The sequence below is a fragment of the Schistocerca piceifrons genome, chromosome 1 (assembly GCF_021461385.2).
Source record: "Schistocerca piceifrons isolate TAMUIC-IGC-003096 chromosome 1, iqSchPice1.1, whole genome shotgun sequence".
Classification (NCBI taxonomy): Eukaryota; Metazoa; Arthropoda; class Insecta; order Orthoptera; family Acrididae; genus Schistocerca; species Schistocerca piceifrons.
The window spans coordinates 1251077380-1251103038 of record NC_060138.1 but is presented as its reverse complement, the minus strand read 5'-3'; the positions used below and the strand labels follow the sequence as shown (position 1 = coordinate 1251103038).

General features: G+C 44.3%; 1 protein-coding gene across 1 annotated transcript in view; it reads left to right on the top strand.

Annotated features, from left to right (window-relative positions):
* LOC124780234 (dapper homolog 3-like) overlaps positions 1–25353 on the top strand; it is a 112575-nt gene extending 87222 nt beyond the window's left edge. The window contains exon 3 of the mRNA XM_047253766.1: positions 25010–25353. Within this exon, the coding sequence (XP_047109722.1) occupies positions 25010–25353 (344 nt within the window). The remainder of the gene's footprint in view (positions 1–25009) is intronic.
* Positions 25354–25659: the final 306 nt, after the last annotated feature.

Genomic DNA, 25659 nt, shown 5'->3' with positions numbered 1-25659 from the left:
GAAAGTGAAGAAGAATTAAATGAACTGCTGAACGGAATGAACAGTCTAATGAGTACACAGTATGGTTTGAGATTAAATCGGAGAAAGACGAAGTTAATGAGAAGTAGTAGAAATGAGAACAGCGAGAAACTTAACATCAGGATTGATGGTCACGAAGTCAATGAAGGAATTATGCTACCTAGGCAGTAAAATAACCAATTACGGATGGAGCAAGGAGGACATCAAAAGCAGACTCGCTATGGCAAAAAAAGGCATTTCTGGCCAAGAGAAGCCTACTAATATCAAATACCGGCCTTAATTTGAGGAAGAAATTTCTGAAGATATACGTCTGGAGTACAGCATTGTATGGTAGTGAAACATGGAGTGTGGGAAAACCGGAACGGAAGAGAATCGAAGCATTTGAGATGTGGTGCTATAGACGAATGTTGAAAATTAGGTGGACTGATAAGGTAAGGAATGGGGAGGTTCTACGCAGAATCGGAGAGGAAAGGAATATGTGGAAAACACTGATAAGGAGAAGGGACAGGATGATAGGACATCTGCTAAGACATGAGGGAATGACTTCCATGGTACTAGAGGGAGCTGTAGATGGCAAAAACTGTAGAGGAAGACAGAGATTGGAATACGTGAAGCAAATGATTGAGGACGTAGGTTGCAAGTGCTGCTCTGAGATGAAGAGGTTAGCACAGGAAAGGAATTCATGGCAGGCCGCATCAAACCAGTCGATAGACTGATGACCAAAAAAAAAAAAAAAAAATGAAATGGTTGGCACGGGAGAGGAATTTGTGGCGTGTTGCATTAAACCAGTTGGAAGACTCATGACTAAAAAGAAAAAAATAAATAGTGTGGCGAGGGGGTGATACTGGCTTCTGCGTTTCAAGAGGATCACTACCCACGTGTTTAAGTAGACGACGGTTGCATCTTGGTGATTATGTGGTCCATTGTAATATACAGCGAAGGGCAGAGGTGGTTCTCCATGTGTAATGCTTAACAAGAAATACCACGATCCCCAGGTCTCTCTCCAACTTTAATACCTTCTCCAGTTTCAGTTTTTGAGGGGGAATCGTGTGTTGTTCCTCCAAAACATTCAGACGCATCATTCAAAGAGTCCCCAGCAGAGTTCCAAACCTCTTAAAGGTAATGGGTGGACGCAAACCACATTAATGTCCGCTAACGGGGGTCCGGATGGCTCGAATAATGTAGATCTTATGCAGTGCTGCTTAAGACAGTCTAATCCGAAATTTCCCATGATATCCTCTCACAGATGTCCACCCCGTTCCAATTTTAGCAGCCTCCAATCCATTCCCTTCTCTAAATGTGAACATTTTAGGTTAGGCTTTACCGTGACTGTTATTGACATTAAGTGAAACAACAAGTTTACTGTTACCAGTCACCAGTTTACTTATTTCCACGGCGCGTTTCAAAGGTTTAAACCTCCATCATCGAGTGGATTTACATTAGTTAGTACGACATTTGTGTGTGTGTTGTGTTACGATTTTTTGGGGAACTTGTGGCACTGCCTCCAGTGGTCACAGGTTTCTTTCGGTGTCGTAACACATCACATGTGTACTGTCATATTTGTAAACAAATATGGCGCCATATGCGTTTACAAATACCGCTGCCGTCGGTGTTTTCTGTGTCTCATAGCTATAGATTCACACCCATTTAGCATTTAATTCACGAATTACGTGGCAGAATTATATTTTTTTCATGAGAAGTGAGTATTGCAAAGACGTTGTAATAGATAAAAGCGAAGCTCACAAAACCAGTCACTAAATGCTAGTCGCTTCTGCTCGTATATCATTTAGTAAGTTCAGTTTCATTTCCCGTCATCGTACTAGAGTTTTATTTTGTAATAGTGTGTCACCTCATTGAACTTAGTGGAACACAGTTACGGATACATGAAGTACGATGTGATTAGCATAGTTGCCTTTCCTTGCATTGCAATTCGGCAAAATTTTTCCTCTAGCTGGTTGGCTACTGAAATGCATTTTAATATTCATCGTTTTCGAGAAGTTCCGACTTTCCGTTGCCACAAGGTAAGTTACGAGAGTTTGTTAGGGCCAGTTTAAAATAACTCTTATGATACAATAATATTATTTACAGACAAACATTGCATTTTAAATTATTATCAGAGGCAGTTCAGTAACGTTTCTGTTAGACATTCTTACTGTTACAGAGCAGTGCTTCCTCTTCACGTGTGTGTCATTCAATATGCTCAATTACACTCACTTTGGGTACGTAAATTTGTAGGGACTTTTAACAGAAGCATTTTGGACATTTATTTTTTTCAAAGTTGAGTTTGTAGTTTACTGCTGGATTTTTAGTATGTTAGTTCTGTGTGTTGGTATTGCAAGGCAAGTACTGTGACAGCATGCAGTGTAGCACCGTTCTCTGCACTACACAACATGAAATTGCACATGATAGCTCCTCTAGCATATGGTTCTAGGTTTTATAATTATACTGACTGAAAAAAATCGCAACACCAAAAAGTAATTAATGTATACCAATGAGATTAATGTAAATGATTAACGTTACGAGACTTCAGGTTAATGTAAGAGCGAGGAACGACGTTGCAAATGTGAGATGCTGATACAGGTACCGGTATAACAGACAGAATGTTGCACGCAAATGTGCATGCTTTGTTTTGTACAGGTAACGGATGTCAGTTTGTGGCCTGAAGTTAAATGCCTGTTGCACTTGGTCGGTCATTACAGGGACGGTTAATGATGTTTGTGGATGACGCAGGAGTTGTCATCCGATGATGTCCATTATAATTATCCGGTCTGTTATGCCGTGGTCGGTTGATGAATTCTGTGGTGATTCCCAACGTTTCGTCTCCGACTGCGGGAGACATCTTCAAGGGGGTCCGCAGCTTGATGGAAGGTCCAACACACACACACTGGCTCGCTACTGACTGCCGCTAAATTCCGTGTCCGCGCGCCCCCGCGCCGCGGCGTGACGTCACGTGTTTCGACAACGTCAGTGCAATTGGCCGCTGTCCGTCGCCGTCGATCGCCGTTGCCATCACCCAGTAGTGGACGGGTGGTACACATCTTCTTAAACACCGGCATCCATATACCGTTTAATTTGACGCCCTCCTCCTTTCGGTTGAAATTATTTGGGTGTGTAGCGATTTCGATTGCCTCCCTGTGGAGCCTTTCGTAGTATCCGCTCGTGGCCGCTAGTACTTGCGTCTCCTCGAAACGAATATTGTGGTTCCCTGGCTGGAAAGCATGCTCCGCAACAGCTGATCGTTCCGTTTCTCCTCTTCTACAATTTCCCTTGTGCTCTTCCAAACGTTTAGAAACAGTTCTTTTGGTGGTACCCACATAAACATCACCACAGCTGCATGGGATCCTATACACTCCAGATTTTTCCAATGGTTTGCGAGCGTCCTTGGCAGGCCAAAGGTATTTCTGTATCTTCCTGGTGGGCTTGTAAATTACGGTAATATTCCGCTTCGTCAAGATCCTCCCTATTCTTTCCGTTACATTTTTAACAAACGGCAGGAAAACCTTAGATTTTGCAGTAGCCTGTACGTCAGTATGATTTCTGCGTGGCTGCCTCAACGCACGTTTTATTTCGGCGGACGAATATCCGTTCTTCGTTAGTGCATTGTGGAGATGTTCCATCTCAGCGTCGAGCAACTCAGGTTCACAAATATTTCTAGCTCTCTCCGCTAACGTCTTGATAACACCCCGCTTCTGTTGTGGGTGGTGGTTCGAATCCCGGTGCAAATAACGGTCCGTGTGCGTGGGTTTGCTGTACACTGAGTGGCCCAAACTACCATTTTCGTTTCTAAACACAAGCACATCGAGGAAATGTAGTTTTCCGTCTACCTCCTCCTCCATCGTAAACTGAATTCTTGAGTTTATACTGTTCAGATGTTCGTGGAACCGGCTTAGTTCCTCCCTACCATGTCTCCACAACACAAACGTGTCATCCACGTATCGGAACCATACATTTGGTTTCTTGCTGGCAGTACCTAAGGCCTGTTCTTCGAATTTCTCCATAAAGAAGTTAGCAATTACGGGACTTAGGGGGCTTCCCATAGCCACGCCATCCGTTTGCTCATGAAACCGTTCATTCCACTTGAAGTATGTGGTCGTCAAACAACATTTAAACAGCTCTAAAATATCGGCAGGAAAAATTCGATCCAGCTGTTCCAATACATCATTAAGTGGAACCACGGTAAACAGCGATACCACATCGAAGCTGACCAATATGTCCTCCGGCTGGACCACTATGCCATTCAATCTGCTGATGAAATGTGTCGAATTCTTTATATAAGAGTCCGAACGGCCCACATGTGGTTTTAACAACGTAGTCAAAAACTTGGCTAACGAGTAGGTGGGCGAACCAATGGCACTTAGTATCGGTCTTAACGGAACATTTTCTTTATGAATTTTGGGCAATCCATAATGCCTCGATGGTAGCGCAACCGAACTGCAGAGACCTTTCTGCACACTCTCTTCAATGGAGGACTTTTTTATTAACCGCGACACAGTTTTGAGAACGTTGTTAGTGGGGTCCTTATTCAGCTTCCTATATGCTTGCGGATCCAGTAGATCCGTAATTTTTCTCTGATAGTCGGCCACATCCATAACCACCGTTGCGCTTCCTTTGTCAGCTGGGAGGACCAAAATACTAACGTCGTCATTCAGGAGTTTCAAAGCTCTTCTCTCACCCACAGTTATATTACTTTTCGGCAGTTTTGCATTGGCTAATATTCTCACAGTTTCTATACTGATTTCTTCAGCTGTTACAGAATCTACATTGCGAATTCCTGCTTCTACATTGGCTATAATTTCTTCCGTGGGCACAAAACGCGGACTAACAGCAAAATTTCCTCCCTTGGCAAGCACAGATGTCTCATCGTCAGATAACGAACGTTTGGACAAATTGATAACGGTCCGGGAAACGTCTAAATGCCGAACAGTCTGATTAGGTAGCAAATTATCAAACTTCTTCTTCTGTCTACTAGACGTCGTCAACATACGCTTCCCCATGGTATCATGCAGTAGTCTATCAAGTTTATTCCAGTCACCGCTGCACAGTTTATTACTGATCGTAATATGGAGAGACATTAACTTACAGTTTGTGCTTGCCAAGTCCCGTCGGGTCTGCTGAATGCGCTCTCGTAGTAAGGCGTAATCAGTCCGTTTGAAAATGCGTTGTGCCTTTCCCGAATAGAACAGAAACATCCGATGATGTCCCATATGTGCTCGATTGACGACGGATCTGGTGATCGAGCTGGCCAAGGCAACACATCGACACTCTGCAGAGCATGTTCTGTTACAACAGCGGTCTGTGGGCGTTCAGTATCCTGCTGGAAAACACACCCTGGGATTCGTGAATGGCAGCACAACAGGCTTAATCAACAGTCTGACGCACAAATTCGTAGTCAGAGAGCGTAGGATGACCACGAGAGTGCTTTTGCTGTCACACTCCAGGTGTAGGTCCTGTGTGTCCAACACGCGGGGAGGTTAGTTGCCGGCCCTCAACTGCCGTCCTACTAAGCAACCTACGACCATCGGTAGAACCAAGGCAGAACCAGCTGTCGGCAGGAAATACAGCAGACCTTCAGCCTGCCCTCCAGTGAGCTCTCGGTTGACACCACTGGAAAAGCAATTGGCTGTGTTTTGTGGTCAATGGAATGCACGCAACACGGCGTCTGGCTCGGAACTGTCATTGACAAAACAGTTTTGTAACAAGGCGCTGTTCACTGTGGTGGCATCTGTTGCTCAAATTGCTACTGCAGATGTAGTTAGATGCACCAGAGCCATGCGCCGAACACGATGATCGCTTTGGGTAGTACCAAGTTGCCGTTCAGAGTCCCAGGGTCTGGTCTTGTTGCGACCGTACATTTTACTGACCACCACTGCCAGCAGTAAGGTGGCTGCGTCCCTGCTAAGTCGTTCTGCAATATCGCAGAAGGAACATTCAGCTTGCGGTGGCCTTGTTACACAACCTCGTTCAAACTCGGTGAGTTGTTGATAATGGCGTCTTTGTCGCCTTATAGTAAATCTGGACTAACACGAACTCACCACGTCCAGTCTCAAAGGTAACTAACCCTTACTGCTGTTATAGCGTGAATTTGAAGCAAATTTTTTTTGCATCCTGATTGTGGCGCTATTAGCCACACCCATGCGACTGCAACGAAATTTCAACAGTCATAATCTTTCACATGTAGAAACAGGCCTACCAGCTTCCGTTTATGTCGCACAATTCCTTCTTGGGGACGCAATTTTTCTTTGCGTCAGTGTATTTTTATCAAAGTTAACTGTAATACAGTTTCACAATTTCAGATGAATTGGCCACTCTTCCATCAGATAGCGTTTACGTGAGCTACGCTACGTTGGTGAAAGTGTGCGAATGGCCTTAAAAATGCCCCAGCGAAAAGTTTAGTTTTTTTTTAATCACCTAGTAAAGTACTTTATTCACTGTGTCACATACAGTGTCTAAACAATGGTTACACGTAATTAAACCTAGGACAGTAATTCTACAACTGTTCAATTTCGCAGAATTATATATGATTCAGACTGAGGAGTATTCAGAGAAAACGCTGCTGGATGTGAAGTGAAATTAGTCACCATCGGAGATGTTGCAGTCGGTGGTGAAATCTGCATAGGGGCCGTATTAGAAAAAATGGAAGAAGCCCATGATGACAAGAAAAATTCCGACGTGTCCTTCTCGGTTTTGCCCAGCTGCCCATTCGGAAGTCAGAGGGTTTTTGCTATCAGATCTCTTTTGTACTTATCATACACAAGTTTCACTGAAATTAGGCAGCACAGAATGAAAAAAACATCAAATCAGGATAGTTAGCTGATGTCTCATGGTGTTTTAATTTTTCTGTGCGTTTTTCATTTCCAGCTTCGGCTTGTATCGGCAGTACATGAAAAAGAGAAAGCGAGGCAGCTCCATACTTCACATAGCAGGCCTTAGTAGGCGGCAAAAGCGTCTCCTGTGGCGCGCAGCTTCGAGTCGCTGAAGATTTGGAAAAACGTATCGCCTTCCTTCCACTATTTAAAAACAATTTCGATATGTTAGGTCTATTTTGTACTGGACAATTTGTGACCTAAAACGCACCAAACTTGAACTGGCCCCAGCAAACTTTTCAAGTTATGTCCTCCTGCTTAGTTATTTACGGAGTATCGCAATAATGCGTGCCTCTCTTGCCCCACGGTCTAACGCGCTGCTCCCAGAGCGGGCAGGTGTGCCGGTCCTAAGCACGAATCCGCCCAGCCGATAAGTGAGGAGGTCCGGAGTGCCGGCCAGCCTGTGGATGGTTTCTAAGGCGGTTTTCCATCCACGTACGCGAATGCGGGCTGGTTTCCCCTATTCCACCTCAGCTACACTATGTTGGAGAATGCTGCGCAAACACTGTCTCCACTTACGCGTACACCATAATTACTCTACCACGCAAACATTTGCTGTTATGCTCCTCTAGTTTGAGAAGTTCCCAAGGGAGTCCACGGGGGGCCACATCGCGCAATGGGCCAGGGTTCGGTTTTGGGCGGCGGTGGGGCGGGTGGACTGCTGTGGCGTGCCGGCCAGCCTGTGGATGGTTTCTAAGGCGGTTTTCCATCCACGTAAGCGAATGCGGGCTGGCTTCCCCTATTCCACCTCAGCTACACTATGTTGGAGAATGCTGCGCAAACACTGTCTCCACTTACGCGTACACCATAATTACTCTACCACGCAAACATTTGCTGTTATGCTCCTCTAGTATGAGAAGTTCCCAAGGGAGTCCACGGGGGGCCACATCGCGCAATGGGCCAGGGTTCGGTGTTGGGCGGCGGTGGGGTGGGTGGACTGCTGTGGCGTGCCGGCCAGCCTGTGGATGGTTTCTAAGGCGGTTTTCCATCCACGTAAGCGAATGCGGGCTGGTTTCCCCTATTCCACCTCAGCTACACTATGTTGGAGAATGCTGCGCAAACACTGTCTCCACTTACGCGTACACCATAATTTCTCTACCACGCAAACATTTGCTGTTATGCTCCTCTAGTATGAGAAGTTCCCAAGGGAGTCCACGGGGGGCCACATCGCGCAATGGGCCAGGGTTCGGTGTTGGGCGGCGGTGGGGTGGGTGGACTGCTGTGGCGTGCCGGCCAGCCTGTGGATGGTTTCTAAGGCGGTTTTCCATCCACGTAAGCGAATGCGGGCTGGCTTCCCCTATTCCACCTCAGCTACACTATGTTGGAGAATGCTGCGCAAACACTGTCTCCACTTACGCGTACACCATAATTACTCTACCACGCAAACATTTGCTGTTATGCTCCTCTAGTATGAGAAGTTCCCAAGGGAGTCCACGGGGGGCCACATCGCGCAATGGGCCAGGGTTCGGTGTTGGGCGGCGGTGGGGTGGGTGGACTGCTGTGGCGTGCCGGCCAGCCTGTGGATGGTTTCTAAGGCGGTTTTCCATCCACGTAAGCGAATGCGGGCTGGTTTCCCCTATTCCACCTCAGCTACACTATGTTGGAGAATGCTGCGCAAACACTGTCTCCACTTACGCGTACACCATAATTTCTCTACCACGCAAACATTTGCTGTTATGCTCCTCTAGTATGAGAAGTTCCCAAGGGAGTCCACGGGGGGCCACATCGCGCAATGGGCCAGGGTTCGGTGTTGGGCGGCGGTGGGGCGGGTGGACTGCTGTGGCCTGTTATGCGATTGTGTACCACAAAGTCTCCACGTCGTTTCTAGGTCCCAGGTTCAATATACACACGCACACACAATACAATATAATTGCAATAATTATGGGCAATAATGAAAAGGAAACCAGTTGGTTATCAAGCTGTACTGATAAACTACAAAATGCAGAAAAATATTTCTTTCCAAATAGTATCCTCAAAATCAAATGAGAATGATTGCATAGCAGAGAAGACGCGCGCATTCCAGAACAGCCGTTTTTAATTTTTCTGCGCGAAAAGCAAAAGTTTTACCGAGAAACTAACTAAGTAGCTTAGCTTCATTTTTTGTTGTGTTCTTCACTCCGAAGACTGGTTTGATGCAGCTCTGCACTTATAACCACCCCCTACACTTGTGGCTAATGGCACCTAGAGTTCCCTGTTACGTGGGAAAAACCTCTACTCCGAAGAATAAATGAAACGCAGGAAATGTAGGAGCCATTGCTCAATATTTTCTGCAACGACGACAAGAAAAAAGTCTCGGTTAAGGTTAATGAATACAAAAATGGGGTAGTTGGAATAATAGCACCTAGCTGAAATTGGTAACTGTAATGAGTGTAGTTAATGAAGTAAAGGCAATTAACTATCGCCAGTTTGTGTGCAAAACTACCGTCATGATAATCATATTCCGTTAGTGATGAAAAACTTAGGTCCGAATGCTAGGTTTCATTGCAAGGCAAAACACCACAAAATTGGTAAATACGGTTCGACCGTGTGAGATGAATATGTCACAGTGAACAAATACTTTTCAGTTGGGTAGTAAGACTTGAAAACATGTTAATAGTAGTCAAAAGAAAGAAATTCATATTGCTAGTCAACAGCTACGTAAATGTAGAAACTCGTAATATCCCTCACTGAAGGGACTACTGTCTTTAATTTCACTCAAAACATTGTTTATGTTTCTTCATTACTGAATGAATGCTTTCATTTAGCTTAAAATTTATAGTAATAATATAGCGTCATTCAACAATCACTTTCCTGTGAATAACACTTACGTAATTTGCAAAGTCAAAATTTCAACTCTAAAAGGACGACAAAGTTCGTGATGTGATTTTACTCACTCATTAATTTCTTCTAGCTTTTATTGTTGCTCATTAACAATTATTGCTGATCACTTTGTGCAATTGTTACTATCCTTATCCCAAGGCGTTGACACACGTTGCTGACCTATTACAGTTGCGTAAAAGTGAAAGCTTATTTATCCATGAAAAAGTACACCAAAAAAATCTTTTACTGAATTTTAAGTTGTTGAGCACTGTCCATTGAATTGCTGGTACTCGCTAAAGCATTTGCCTTAAATATTGTTTTGCAAGTTATCGAAATTTTAATTACTATTAGTTCTTTGATAAGATCCCTGGTAATATTTTGTCAGTAATCAGGACGCTCTCGGATCGTGGATAACGGATAGGTTGGATTCTACTTAGGTATTTTGTCTTGGTAAAACTGAAGTTCGTCACTTTGGTATAACAAGGTATTATTCAAACTGAAAATAAATTGCGAGTCTCGCTAGCTGTATACAGGTCAGAACAAGTAATTAGTTGCAACTTACTTGAGGTTGAGATATCGGTGCAACGTAAGGCATTGTTCGCTGACAATGTGTGGCAAAGGCTCTTCTTCTTGTACCTCCGTAACAAATGGAATTGAGCCCGTAATACTCTTCAAGTTAATTTGCATCCTCTTGCAGTAATCATACTGTGCCCATTTAACGCCGTGTACCTCACCCGTCCATATTAAATGAATTCCGAGCCGTAACATACTTACGCACCACTGTTTTACGACAATTTCTCAACAAAAAGCGACTCAGCGTGACGCGACTCGACCGTCTGTTTCAACCCTCTCCTACGTTGTCCTCTGCACTTAACTGCTGGCGTGCTTGCGCGTCCAGTGATAATGTAACTATCAATGCACTATATTTATTATATACTCTCTGACAATATCGGATCTCCCTAACTAAGAAAGCGTGTCTACTTAACAGATAATTTACAACTTACATTTACTTAACTTTACAACGAGAAAACCTACAACAGTAGCTTATTTAATAACTTTCATTCATAGAAAAAAAATGCATCTCAAAGTAAAATTGTAAGGAAAATTTTGGTAGCTCACAATGTTGTGTTACTCATGCTCCTCTACCCTGTCCGAGCCTCATCATTTCCGAATAACTACTGCAATCTACATCCTTCTCAATCTGATCACTGCATTCATATCTCGGTCTTCGTATGCGAGTTTTACACCCCCTTCTCCAACACATTTCCGTCCAGTACTAAACTGGTGATACATTGATGTCTAAGAATGTGTCCTACCAATCAATCAAGCTGCGCCAGAAATTTCTTGTCTCCACAAGTGTACTCAGTATTTCGCCATTAGTTTTACGATTTAGCTATCTAATCTTCAGTATTTTTCTGTGGGACCACATTTAGTTAGCTTCTATTCTCTTCTCGTCGAAACTGGTTTTCGTGCACGTTTCACTTCCATACATGATTACATTCCATAGAAATAACTTCAGAAAATACTTCCCAACACTTTAGTGTATATTCGGTGTCAACAAATTGCTCTTCATCTGAAACGCTTTTCTTTCCACCGCCAGTCAACATCTTATATTCTCCCTATTTCGGCCATCATAAATTATTTTTCTGCCCAAATTGCAAAACTCGTCTCCTACTTTAAGTGTCTTGTTTCCTGATTCAATTCCCTCAGCATCACATGATTTAATTCGAGTACATCCCATTGCCCTTGCTTCTCTTTTATTGATGTTCATCTTATATCCCCCTTGTAAAAAACTGACCATTCTGTTCAACTGCTCTTCCAAATTCTTTGCTGTGTGTGACAGAATTTCATTGGCATCGGCAAAGCTGAAAGCTTTTATTCCTTCTCACTGGACATTAATTTCTACTTGCAATTTATTTTTTATTTCCTATACTGATGGTCCAATGTACATACTGAATAATATCGGGGATAGACTAAAACCCTGACTCACGGTCATTTCAACCAGTGCTTCCCTTTCATGCCCCTCAACTCTTAGAACTGCTTTCAGGATTTTGTTAAAATTGTAAATAACCTTTCACCCCCTGCATTTTGTCCTTGCTACCTTCATAATTTAAAAGAGAGAACTTCAGTCCACAATACAAAAGCTTCCTCTATGTCTACAAATGCGATGAACGTTGGCTGGCCTTACCTAACCTACCTCGTACCTTCGTCACAGGATCAGGATCAGTACCTCCAGCGTGTTCCTACATTTCTCCGGAATCCAAACTGATCTTCCACGAGGTCGGGTTCTAGCAGTTTTTTCGTTTTTCTGTAACGAATTTGTGTTGGCAGTTTGCAACCACGACATACTAAACTGAATTTAGGTAATTTTCATACCTGTGAGCAACTATTTTCTTTGGAATTGAAATTGTTACATTATTTTGAAGGTTACATTAGTCTGAGGGTATTTCGCATTCCCCATGCACATCACACATCTCGCTCCATCTACGTAAAGAAATTTTTTGGCGCACTGGGTGACTAGAAATTTCCCTCGCCGTGTATCGCACGACACAAGTTGCTTGGAGCAACTAGAAGTTCGTATTTTGTCGGACGATACCACAGGGAAACTCGTTAGTGTCATGTCGCCGTCCTCCCAGAGTGAAGTAGTTTAAACGAACTGTATATGAACTAGTAGTTGTTTCAACTACGTTTCTGTCCACTGTACCGTTACGGATTACTTCTGCGCCCTACCGTGAGTCTGGTATTGCCTATTGTATCGCCTCACTGTGATCCACACCTCAAACTTGCACAGGGTGGGTCGTGTTACCACTAATAATCGGACATCTCGCGGAAATCGGGACTCTGGCAACACTGATGTGAAGGCAGAAGAGCATATTGGATAAACGTGTACACTAGCATAGTTTATATTTGAAAGAGTGAAAGTAACCAGAATGAACTGGCTGGTATATTTGTTACGTCAAGAAATGGCGAAGCGTTGCAGGTGTGGGACCGCTCGGCGCAGCTGGTAATGAGAGAGCACAACAGCTCCCCCGCCTCCCCTCACCCATCCCCTCTGCCTACCCCCCCTCCCTACCCCTCTTCCCTGCCACCCCGAGCTGCAAGTGGCATTCAGGTGCGCGATCCCGGTACGCCTCCCCGGCCGCCACTTCTTGGCGTAATGGAACCGCTTCAACAACTTCTTTTTTGAGCATCCACGCACGTAATGAAGTTCTCGCGCGATCGATACGGGGCTCGCGTGCGGCGTCTCATTTAGGGAAACTCTCAGTACGTATGCCCGCCTTGAGCTGCGCACATCAACATCTCTGTCCGCCTGGTACGGCAGCCGCTGCTACGTAGATCATCGTCTGCACTTATTGGCTTTTACTGTGACTCTCATTTACTGAATTTAGTCCTTGGTTCTGCTTTTAGGTCTCAATGTGTGTGTCTTCGCCGTCCGCACATTACCACTGGTTTTCTGCTCTATTTCCTGTGGTTTACGGGCGATCTCCATTAAGTCTGTCCATGTACCATTCTCCACTTAGGACTGTATCCTAGCCGATTCCTCTTGTTTCTGTGCCCTGATTCACCTGGTTGAGCCATATATTCGTATCAGTCCCCTACCTCAAATGTGTGATAGTGTCCTTCCCTCGCTCACTCCTTTGATGTGGCCAAACCACCTACATAATTTTGGCCACGACATCTTGGTAGACGATTGTTGCAGTGTCTGGGTGTTTATGGTTTGAATTTTTTCGTATGACTTGTCAAGCCAATGGCAGCACGGCATCTCTTGCCGCAATTGTCACAAGTGTATCTGGCTGTTGAGGCAGGAGCAGTGGTAGCATTGCGAAGCTTTTTCTGCCTTAATCTGTGTAACAAGTTTTTGCCATGCTTCGACATTGCAGATGATATATCGTCACGCCACTCTGGTCTCACGCTAGCCCGTGCTTCCCATCTCTTTGTGTCGATTCCAAAGCTCTCCATATCTCGTTTACAGGAGCCCTTGGACCTCAATACAGGACGTCCCACAGGTATTTTGGCTATAGAGATCTCTCCAAGCATCACCTCACGTGGTAATCTGTCAGGATCCATACGGTGGACGTGTCCCAGCCAGCGGAGTTCGTATCTGCTTCAAGATAGTTGAAATACTGTTACAGTTAGTTTTACATAACACTGCTTCGTTGGTCACTCGATCCTTCCACGTTACTCCGAGGATGGATCTCAGGCACCGCATGTGGAAAGCATTAAGGCGACGTTCTTGTTTGGCATAGGTAGTCCACGTTTCCGATGCATACAAAAGGATGCTGAGGACGCAAGTTTGATATACAAGAATTTTGGTGGTCAAAGACGGTTTGTTGTTTTTCCAAACACGTGTAGAGAGTTTGCCAGAAGTTGTCGAAGCTCTTCCAATGCGAGCATCAATTTCCATGTCAACAGACATGTTTGATTCCATAGTAGATCCAAGATAGCAGAAGTTATCTACGACTTGCAGAGTAGTGCCATCTAGTGTGATATTCGGCTGTGTGTTGCAACGGTCGCAGTTAAGAATGGTTTGACAAGACGCTGCCTCTGCGTCCTCGGCTTTGTGAATAACTTCTTCTCTCAGCAAGGCATTCTTTTTTGGGTCATCAGTCTTCTGACTGGTTTGACACGGCTCGCCACGAATTCCTCTCTTGAGGAAGTCTCTTCATCTAGAGTAGCACCTGCAACCTATGTTCTCAATTATTTGTTGGATGTATTCGAATCTCTGTCTTCCTCTGTAGTTTTTGCCCTCTACAGCTCCCTCTAGTACCATGGAAGTCATTCCCTCATGTCTTAACAGATGTCCTATCATTCTGTCCCTTCTCCTGATCGATGTTTTCTACATATTCCTTTCCTTTCCCAATCTGCGTAGAAACTCCTGATACGTTACCTCATCAGTCCACATAATTTTCAACATTCTTCTGCAGCATCACATCTCAAATGCTTTGATTCCCTTCTGTTCCGGTTTTCCTACGGTCCACGTTTCACTGCCATACAATACTGTGCTCCAAACGTACATTATTGAAAATTTCTTCCTCAAACTAAGGCCGATGTTAGATACTAGTAGACTTGTCTTGGTCAGTAATGCCCATTTTGCCAGTACTAGTCTGCTTTGGATGTCATCCTCGCTCCGTCTGTCATTGGTTATTTTGCTGCCAAGATAGTAGAATTTCTTAACTTCATATACTTCATACCCATCAATCCTGACGTTAAGTTTCTCGCTGTTCTCATTTCTGCTACTTCTCGACACTTTAGTGTTCTTTCCATATACTCTCACCCCTACTCTATACTCATTAGACTGTTCATTCCGTTCAGAAGATCATGTAAATCTTCTTCACTTTCACTCGGGATAGCAATGTGATCAGCGAATCATATCAGTAGTAACATTTCACCTTTAATTTTAATTCCACTCGGGAACCTTTCCTTTATTTCTATCATTTCTACTTCAATGTACAGATTCAACAGTAGGGACGAAAGACTACATCCCTGTCTTATACCATTTTTAATCCGAACACTTGCCTCTAGGTCGTCCACTCTTATTATTCACTCTTGGCTCTTATACATGTACATTACCAGGCTCTCCTTATAGCATACCCCTATTTTACTGTGAATTTCGAACTTCTTGCACCGTTTTACATTGTCGAACGCTTTTTCTAGGTCGACGAATCCTATGAACGGGTCTTGTTTTTTCTTCAGTTTTGGTTCAAAATGGTTCAAATGGCTCTGAGCACTATGGGACTTAACTTCTGAGGTCATCAGTCCCCTATAACTTAGAACTACTTAAACCTAACTAACCTAAGGACATCACACACACCCATGCCCGAGGCAGGATTCGAACCTGCGACCGTAGCAGTCACGCGGTTCCAGACTGTAGTGCCTAGAACCGCTCGGCCACCCCGGCCGGCCTTTCTTCAGTCTTGCTTCCATTATCAACCGCAACACCAGAACTGCCTCTCTGGTGCTTTCATCCTCCATAAAGCCAAACTGATTGTCATCTAACACATCGTCATATTTCTTTTTCATTCTTTGTGTATTATTCTTGTTAGCAACTTCGACGCATGAGCTGTTAAGCTGCCTGTGCCATAGTTCTCACACTTGTCAGCTCTTGCAGTCTTCTGAAATGTGGAGATAACATTTTTCAGAAAGTCAGATAGACTCATACAATCCACACACGAGCGTGAATTTCAATTTTGTTGCCACTTCCTCCAATGATTTTAGAAAATCTGACTGAATGTTATCTATCCATTCTGCGTTATTTGATGTTAAGTCCTGCAAAGCACTCTCAAATTCTAATATTTGATCTCCTATCTCATCACACAACTCATCCCTCTCATGGAGGCCTTAAATGTACTCTTTCCACCTACCCGCTCTCTCCTCTGCATTTAACAGTGGAATTCCCGTTGTACTACTAATGCTACCAATCTTACTTTTAATTTAACCTAAGTCTGACTTTCATGTTTGCTGAGTCAGTTCTTCCGACCATTATTTCTGTTTCGATTTTTTCACATTTATCATGCAGCCATTTTGTGTTAGCTTCCTTGCACTTTCTATTTATTTAATTTCTCAGCGACTTGTACTTCTGTGTTCGTGAATTTCGCCGATTCCTTCTTTTATCTATCTACTGAAGTATTTATTCTGTTATCCATAGTTTCTTCACTGTTATCTGTTTTGTACCTATGTTTTTCTTTACAACTTCTGTGACTGCCCTTTTTAGAACTGTCCATTCTTCTTCAACTGTACTGCCTGCTCAGCTATTACTTCTTGCAGTATCTATAGCCTTAGAAAACTTCAAGGATATCTCGTAATTTCGTAGTGCTTCTGTACCCCACTTCTTTGCGTATTAATTCTTCCTGACTAATCTCTTAAATTTCAGCCTACGCTTCATTGCTACAACAATATGCTCTGAGTCCATGTCTGCTCCTGGATACACCTTACAATCCAGTATCTGATTTCGGTATCTCTATTTGCCCATGACGTAATCTAACTGAAATCTCCCTGTATCACGCTGCTTTTCCAAGTGTATCTCCTTTTCTTGTGATTCTTGAACAGAGTATTCACTATTAATAGCTGGAATTTATTACAGACCTCAATTAGTCTTCCTCCTCTCTCATTCCTTGTCCTACTCCCATATTCTCCTGTAAGCTTTCCTTCTACTCCTTCGCCTGCATTCTAGTCCCTTATTATTATTACATAAGGACCTGTGGTCTAGTCGCAGAGTCTTTGATTAGTAATCAAATCGTCCTTGGTCCCAGGTTCGAAACCAGCTGCTGCGAAAATTTTCATAAATAATCAGCATTGGGGGCCGAAGGCGTCCGTCATGAGGTCACCCTCATTCTGCCAAGGGCTTTGTCAAAGACGGTGGTGCAACGGAGAGAGGTTCAGGGCACTTTTTTGTGTTACTGGTGGGAAACTGGCTTTAAAGGTAGAAGTATCAGTCATGGTGAACTGCATGAGGATGCAGAAAGCAATGGAAAACACTGTGTTCAACACACATAACATGTATCCAAAGACATGTGACCTGTAATTGTAAAAGGATAGGAAAGATCCCTCCATTGGCAAGACATTCTGGAATAGACCCCCATTCGGATCTCTGGGGAACTGCCAAAGGAGAGGCGACCATGAGAAAAATATTGAATAACCAACGAAAGGATAATATTATACGATCTGGGGCACGGAATGTCATAAGATTGAATATGGTTGGGAAGCTAGAAAACCTGAAAAGGTACATATAAAAGCTGAATCTAGATATACTAGGGGTCAGTGGAGTGAAATGGAAAGAAGATAAGGATTTCTGGTCAGATGAGTCTTGGGTAATATTAACAGCAGCAGAAAATGGGATAAAAAGAGCAGGATTCCTTATAAATAGGAAGGTAGGGAAGGGAGTGTGTTAGTGAGAACAGTTCAGTGACAGGGTTATTCTTATCAGAATCGACAGCAAGACAACACCGTCAACAATAGTTCAGGTATTCATGTCGACGTCGCAAGCTGAAGATGAATAGATAGAGAAATTGTAAGAGGATATTGAAAGGGTAATACAGTACGTAAAGGGAGCAAGCCGCTACTTTAACAGCCACTACTTTCCCAGCGTTTTCGTCAGCGTATGTATTCGTCACATATCTCCTCCTCCCCCCCCCCCTCCACGACCACCATGGTCACATCTCCTTCTCTCTTTCTCTCTGTCAACGTCTCCTCCACGTTTTACTGGCTACCTCCTGCCTACTCCTCATTTCCACTTCCCCCTACCTCTATCTCCTCTGCTCAATCTTTCTGAGCAAATATTCCTCATTCTGCCTCTGTGTCCTCCTTTCCCCTCTCTCTACTCTTCCCCTTTTCCTTTTAGATGTGTCCACTACCCCACTAAACATTCCAGTTGCCTCCTGCATCTCCTCCGTTACCTCTTCCTGCTCTCTGTCCATCTCCTCCTCCTCCCCCTCTCTTTCACCACTTCCACCTCCACTCTCTCTCTCTGCAGATCTCCTCTTCCCTCTCAGTCTGTCCACTTCCTTCTCCTCCATCTCTCTCTGTCCATCTCCTTCTCCCCTCTCCCTGTGCCTGCCTTACTTCGCCCCCTCTCTACTTCCATTTCCTCCCACTTCCAGTCTCTCTCTCCATCTCTTTGTGCTCTCTCTCTCCCTCCAAATCCATGCTCTCCTCATATTTCTCTACCAGCTGTGCACATTCGCGCATGTTTCCCCCTTCAAAAAAGTCTACAAAACTTCTTCATTAACATCAAAATTAAACTGAGCTCAAAGGAGATAAATTACTTAACAATGTATAATAAACTATATCAACGAATCTAACTGAACTGCTATTGAATGAGAGAGCGTTTTAGGCTATAACATGGTCATGGATAGAAAAAGTATGTTTTGGACATTCTGATCCACTTGGACACGCCTGTCAACCCGAAAACAACAAAATGAATTTTCATTTAAAATTTCAAATCCAGCTAATTGTAAGACTTTAGCTATGCCCATCTGCAACACTGGAAAACAAGTGCGTCCTACATAAGTATAGCCCATTACAAACGGTTCAGAGCACTATGGGACTTGACATCTGAGGTCATCAGTCCACTAGAACTTAGAACTACTTAAACCTAACTAAGGACATCACACACATCCATGCCCGAGGCAGGATTCGAACCTGCGACCGTAGCAGTCGCGCGGTTCCGAACTGAAGTGCCTAGAACCGCTCTGCCACCGTGGCCGGCAGCTCATTACATCTGCAATTTTTTGCTTAAGGCAATATCGTTGGCGACCGAAGCAACTAATTTGCATCTGTGTGACGTGAAACAATAAACTGCGATCATATCGTGTAGGGGGGACCAAAGCAAGACAGGAAGTGAATAAAAAACACTAGCAACTTGGGCGACTGCACACTGCATCCAACGACCCCAGTAAGAATACTCGTGGGAAGTTGTCCTACTGGCCACTCTCAGCAAAAGAGTTTGCCGTGAAACGCGTCATGCAACTGCCAGGGCTACAAAGCTACGCTGTGCAGTGTACGACAGAAACCAGCGTGTCAATATGTGTGCCTCTTTCGACGAGACAGGGTAGAAAGACGATAACTTTGCAATGAAACTAGACAAGGCGAAACCAGGCGCATTTCACAGTTTCATGCTCATGGGGAGGCATGGCAACAATGCTCCATTCATGGTTGGAACACGAAGGGTGGAGGAGGAACAAAACTGGTACACAACGTACAAAAGGCACACACCATGAAGTTGATAGCAGAATTCAGATAAGGCTGGTTCCGAGGATAAATTGTTACATCAGTCAGCTGAACTCTTCTCACTCCAACACATAATTATGTGTGAGCCCTCACGCTATGATGCCCACTTTTTAGCTGAGGGTCATTTTGAGTTTGTGTGTATAAAGATTTTTACGTAGAGAAGTTACATGTGACTTGTAATTGAGAAAGCGGCATGATTGTCTATCCACTGACAAGAGATTACGGACTTATCCCCATATCGGATCCCCAGGAGGGGACTGCAAAGGGCGAGAAGCCCATTAAAAGAAAAAATACTAACCTACAAAAGGATAACGTACTATGAATGAGAGAGTGTAATGTCAGAAGCTTGAACGTGACAGTGAACGTAGAAAATCTGAAATGGGAAATTCTAAGCTCATTGTAGATTTAGTGGGGTCAGTGAGTGAAATCGAAAGAAGATAAGGGTTTCTGCTAAGGCAGCAGAAAAAAGTTTATGAATATGAGATACGGCAGAAAATGGATTACTGAAGAGTTCAGTGACTGGATTGGTCTCATCAGAATCGGCAGCAAACAAACACCGGCAATGATAATTTAGTTATACGTGCTGACGTTGAAGGCCGAAGATAAAGAGATAATAATAGTATATCACGATACTCAATGTGTAATTCAATACAAATGGGGGATGAAAATCTATTAGTCATCGGAGATTGGAATGCGGCTGTAGGAGAAGGAGCAGAAGAAAGGGTTGCGGCAGTATATGGCCGATGTAGTAGGAATAATAGAGGAGAAGGAATAGCTGAGTCCTGTAATAAATTTCTGATAGCGAATACTCTGTTCAAGAATCACAAGAAGAGGAGTTGTATTTCGAAAAGGCTGGGACATACGGGATGATACCAGTTATATTACATCTATACCAGACAGAGAGTTCTAAATAAGATAGCGAATTTTAAGGCGTAGCCACCAACAGAATTTAGCAACGACGAAGACTAGGATGAAGTTCGAGTCAGAAAGAAGTGGGATACGGAAATACTACTGAATGGACAGATACGCTTGAAGGACCATGAGGCTATGGATACTACAGTAACGAACAGCTCTGTAGACAGTTTAGCGGAAGAGGAATAGACATCGCTAAAAAGAGATACATGAAAAGTGTGAAGAAATCGAAAGAGAAATGATTGTCCAAAGAGCTAACTTAACATATAGAAAAGGCCCAACAATCTTCGGTGACATTAAATGAAGCAAGTTGTGAAATGCAGACGAAAGCTTGAATAGGTGGAAAGATTACATTTCAGGCTTCTATGAAGGGGAGGAATTGACGTGATAGAAGAGATAAGCGATCCAGGAGACATCAGTAGACTTAGTCACATAAGGTAGAAGGGATAGATAACATTCCTATGAGGTTTCTAAAATCATGAGGGGAAGCAATGTAACGATTATTGAATTTGAGTGTAGACTGTATGAGACTGACGATGTACCAGCAAACGTTCGTAAAAACGTCATTCTCACAATTCCAACGACAGCAACAGCCGAAACTGTGAGAATTACCGCACTACCAGTTTAACCGCTCATGCATCCAAATTGCTGAAGACAATAACATACAGCAGACTGGATAAAAGTTGAGGATCTGTAATATGACGATCAATTTAGATTTAGGAACCATAAATGCACCAGAGCGACAGTTCTCGCTTTGCGGTTGATAATGGAAGCAAGACTGAAGAAAAATCAAGACACGTTCATACGACTTGTTGACTTGGAAAAAACATTGGATGATGTAAAATGGTCCAAGATGCCGAAATGCGGAAAGAGAGAGGTAAGCTGTACGGAAGGACAGTATGTACCAGAACCAAGAGAGAATAACAAGAGTGGAAGATCAAGAAGAATGTGCTCGGATAAAAAGGTGTGTAAGAAAGGTATTCGTATTTCACCCATATTATTCAGTTTATACATCGAATAACCGATGAAGGAAATAAAAGAATGATTCAAGAGTGGGATTAAAATTGAATGTGTAAAGATATCAGTGGTAAGATTAGCTGATGTTTAAGACGAATTGCAGGATTTGCTGAATGGAATGAACTGTCTAATGAGTACTGATTATAGGCTGGGAGACCATCAAAGAAAGACGAAACTAATAAGAAATAGCAGAAAAGGGAAGAGTGAGAACCTTAGGTAGAATAGGTGATCAACAGTTAGAAGAAATGAAGGGATTCCGCTACCTAGGTACCAAAATAACACGATGGTCGGAGCAAGGAGGACATAAAATGAGGAACAGCACTGGGAAAAATGGCGTTGCTGGCGAAGACAGATCTACTAGTATCAAACATAGGGATAATTTCAGGAATAAATTACTGAGAATGTTGGACTGGAGTACAGAATTGTATGGTGGTGAGACATAGACCGTGAGAAAACGAGAACAAAAGAGAATCCAAGCATTTGAGATGAGATCCTTCAGAAGAATATTATAGTGCACTGATGAGCTTAGAATTGAGGACGTTGTCTTCAGAATCGCGAGGAAAGGAACATATAGAAAACACTGGTAAGAAGAAGGGAAATACGTTGAGACATCAGGGAATAACCTCTATGGTAGTACAGGGAGCTGTAGAGTGTAGAGGAAGACAGAGAATGGAATAGATGCAGCAAACAATTGAGGACTTAGGTTGGAATTGCTACTCTGAGATGAAAAGGTTGGCACTGGAGAGGAATACGTGGCGTATCGCATCAGACAATCCAAAAAACTGTTGACTCAAAACGTTGCTTCTTGGTTTGCTCCCCCAGGAAATCGCCATCACCGCTCCTATTTTGCTCCCCTAGGAAACCGGCGTCAACACCGATATCTGAGGAGGCCTTCCCCTACGGAATGTAAAAAATGGTTCAAATGGCTCTGAGCACTATGGAACTTAACATCTGAGGTCATCAGTCCCCTAGAACTTAGAACTACTTAAACCTAACCAACCTAAGGACATCACACACATCGATGCCCGAGGCAGGATTCTAACCTGCGATCGTAGCGGTCGCGCGGTTCTAGACTGAAGCGCCTAGAACCGCTTGGCCACTCCGGCCGACGGAAGGTAAAAGTACAGAACGAAAATGACAGGCGCATGCCTCGCAATCTGTTATCGTAGACGTCTAAAAAGCAAGAGTTGTTCAAGAGAGGATGTAACGAAAAAGTAAGTGATGACGTCTGTCACATGTAAGTAGAAGTAATGGCAGGGTTATCTAAGAGCCCATGTGGTTGCCGCTCACACACACACGGGGCGTACAATAGATACAATAGACAATATAGCACATTTCTTCTCTGAAAGTAAGTCGGTTTTATTCAGGATTCTAGCACACCATATTTTCCCCCATTCTTTTGACTACAGAAACCCAGTTTGCAGTATGGTCTCCGTTCAGTGTCACGGCCTTACGTCACGTTACTGGGATGGCCTGTATACCACTCTACTGGTCGACGTCGGAGTCAACGCGGCGCTCGTCAATCACGTACTGGACCGGCAGAATGCATCCTTCATTGGGCCAGATCGAGATCCGTGGTGCACGGTAGATGAGGAAAAGTCTAATAAATATTTGTCACCTGCTCTCGGCTGCGCGGATTTGTGTGACGCCTTGCGTTGTCGAGGAGAAGAAGTTCGTTTGCATTTTTGTGGTGGCGACGAATACGCTATTAGATTCGTGATAGTGGCACAAAACACTTTAGATTGATCGTTGCAGCTTGAAGAAGGACATAAAACAGTACAATTCCTACAGAGTTCCAGAAGGCAGTCTACATGACTTTATCGGCTGAAGGTGCGGCACTTAACTTTTTCTTTGGACGAAAGGTGGTGTGGTATCGCCCCCTGGGTTTGCCGCTTTGATTCCGGTTCCAAGGGATGAACCCATGTCTCATCTCCAGTGACGATGTACGATCTTCGATTTTCTTCCGTCGATCACCTCGAATGAGACGATCACTTCGAATGAGAGTGTTTACGCGTTCCAGCATTGCACGAGTCGCCGACCGGCACGCGGTAAATAAGACAGGTTTATGCAATCAAGAATAAATGCTAACAAACGCCTCGCCCAGCGACTCACCGTGCATTTGTTCACTGCCAGGTATTCATAGGCTTTCTGCACACGCTTAAGCATATCTGCCAAGCTCTGGTTTTCCGGCTCCTGCTTGGAACACACCTTCGTTACAGAAGCCACTTTGAACTCTTTAGTGCTGCCACCGGTCGGAATTTCATGAAGCTATTCGGTCTGAAGCGAGAGTATTCCACTTTGCCCCACAAAAATTTATCATTTTTTCCACATCTACATATGTACTCCGCAAACTACCAAGCGGTGTGTGGCGGAGGGCACAATTCGCGCCAAAGTCATATTTCCCCTCCTCCGTTCCACTCGCGGATCGCGCGAGGGAAAAAGACTGTCTGAACGCCTCAGTACGAACTCTTATTTCCCTTATCTTTGAATGGTGGTCATTGCGCGATTTGAAAGTTAGTGGTAGTAATATATGCCCTACATCCTCGGTGAAGATCGGATTTCGGAATTTAGTGAGCAGCCCCTTCTGTTTAGCGCGCCGTCTAACTGCAAGTGTGTCCCACTTCATACTTTCTATGAGATTTGAAACGCTCTCGCGATGGGTAAAAGTACCAGTCACGCCGGCCAGAGTGGCCGAGCGGTTCTGGGCGCTATAGTCTGGGACCGCGCGACCGTTACGGTCGCAGGTTCGAATACTGCCTCGGGCATGAATGTGTGTGATGTCCTTAGGTTAGTTAGGTTTAAGTAGTTCTAAGTTCTAGGGGAGTGATGACCTCAGATTTTAAGTCCCATAGCGCTCAGAGCCATTTGAACCATTTGTACCAGTCAGGAATCTTGTCGTTCTTCTTTGGACCATCTCAATCTCTTGAATCAGGCCCAACTGGTAAGGATACCACACAGACGAACAACACTCCAAGACTGGACGAACTAACGTATTGTAAGCTATTTCCTTTGTAGAAGGACTACATCGCTTCAGGATTCTACCAATAAACCACAATCTAGATTTCGCCTTACCCATTACTTGTGTAACTGGCTGAAACTGGACGAGAAAGATTGTGTTGCTTTACTTATTAAACGCCCCTAGTACTTCCAAGAAGGGGGGGGGGGGGGGCTAGGAGAACTACTGTTTGGTCTCTCACTTGCTCACCAAACTTGCTACCAGGATCATAGCTTTCGCTGGCGTTGCGTTCTGGACCACAGTGACAAACAAATCTTACCAAGCAGAAGAGAGCTGGACACAAATATCAAAAGACATAAGACAGAGTGATACATCAGAAGTGAAGTTCCTTAGATCCGTACAGAGGCTCCACAGGGGAAGACATAATAAGAAAAAGAAACAACTGGGGTAGAGCCATTGGTAGAAAAAATAATCGAACGAAACCAGGACGAGAAATAGCATATCTTGCGTACGTCATCTCAGAGGATCCATCGACAAGGTGTGGAATATAATACTATTGGAAGAATTAGCGTAGTCATAGAAGAGGTTGGGAGACCAGAACTGCCCAAAAGGTCTAATCCTGGATGGGCAGAAAAAGGAAGGGGCCTCGCACTATGATCTGTCAACAGATACGTAGAGCGCAGCTCGTAAAGAGATGGAACGGTGCGGTTGCCAGAAGGTGACATCGAGCCGATACCGCCGGCTAATAAAGGCGGCCCGCAGCCGGGCGCCCAGGTGCGTCCGTTCTCGGCTGACCCGGGCGGTCGTTGGTATTCAGCGGCGCCGGACCGCGCCGGCCAACTTGCAGGGGGGCCCGAGTTAAGTGCTCGGCGGCGGGCGCGCCGCGCCGCCCCGGAATACCAAAGAGCCGCGCCGGCGATACTGGGTCAGCCCCGCAGGATCACTTGCCGTGTGACTAAAGCTTTCTCGTCAAAGAAGCGCTCCCAGCAGAACTTAGTTCCCCCAACAGCGACATTACCAGCGAAGCTCTTGAGAGTCTGGAGAGTCTCCTTAATGAGATAAGGGTGGTTGATCATTTGATGGAGGTCCGCGAGACCACCGTTTGCCGCTGTCTATCTGCACGTCGATCACGTTTTGCGCAATCCAAGCGTTCTAATACCTAATAAGAGGGTCTTTCAGTAAATAATGCAACACGTTTTATTTCCTTAGCCAGTCTCGGCGGAAAAAACTGCGGAATTTGTTGTGAGACGTCGTGGAATATTCCATCTTCAGCTCCTATTGTTCCATAAAGTTCCGATAGGTGATGGAGCTAGGCGTAGTATCGAATATGGCGTCTGTAACGGAGGTGCTTTCCAAGCATAGAACTGT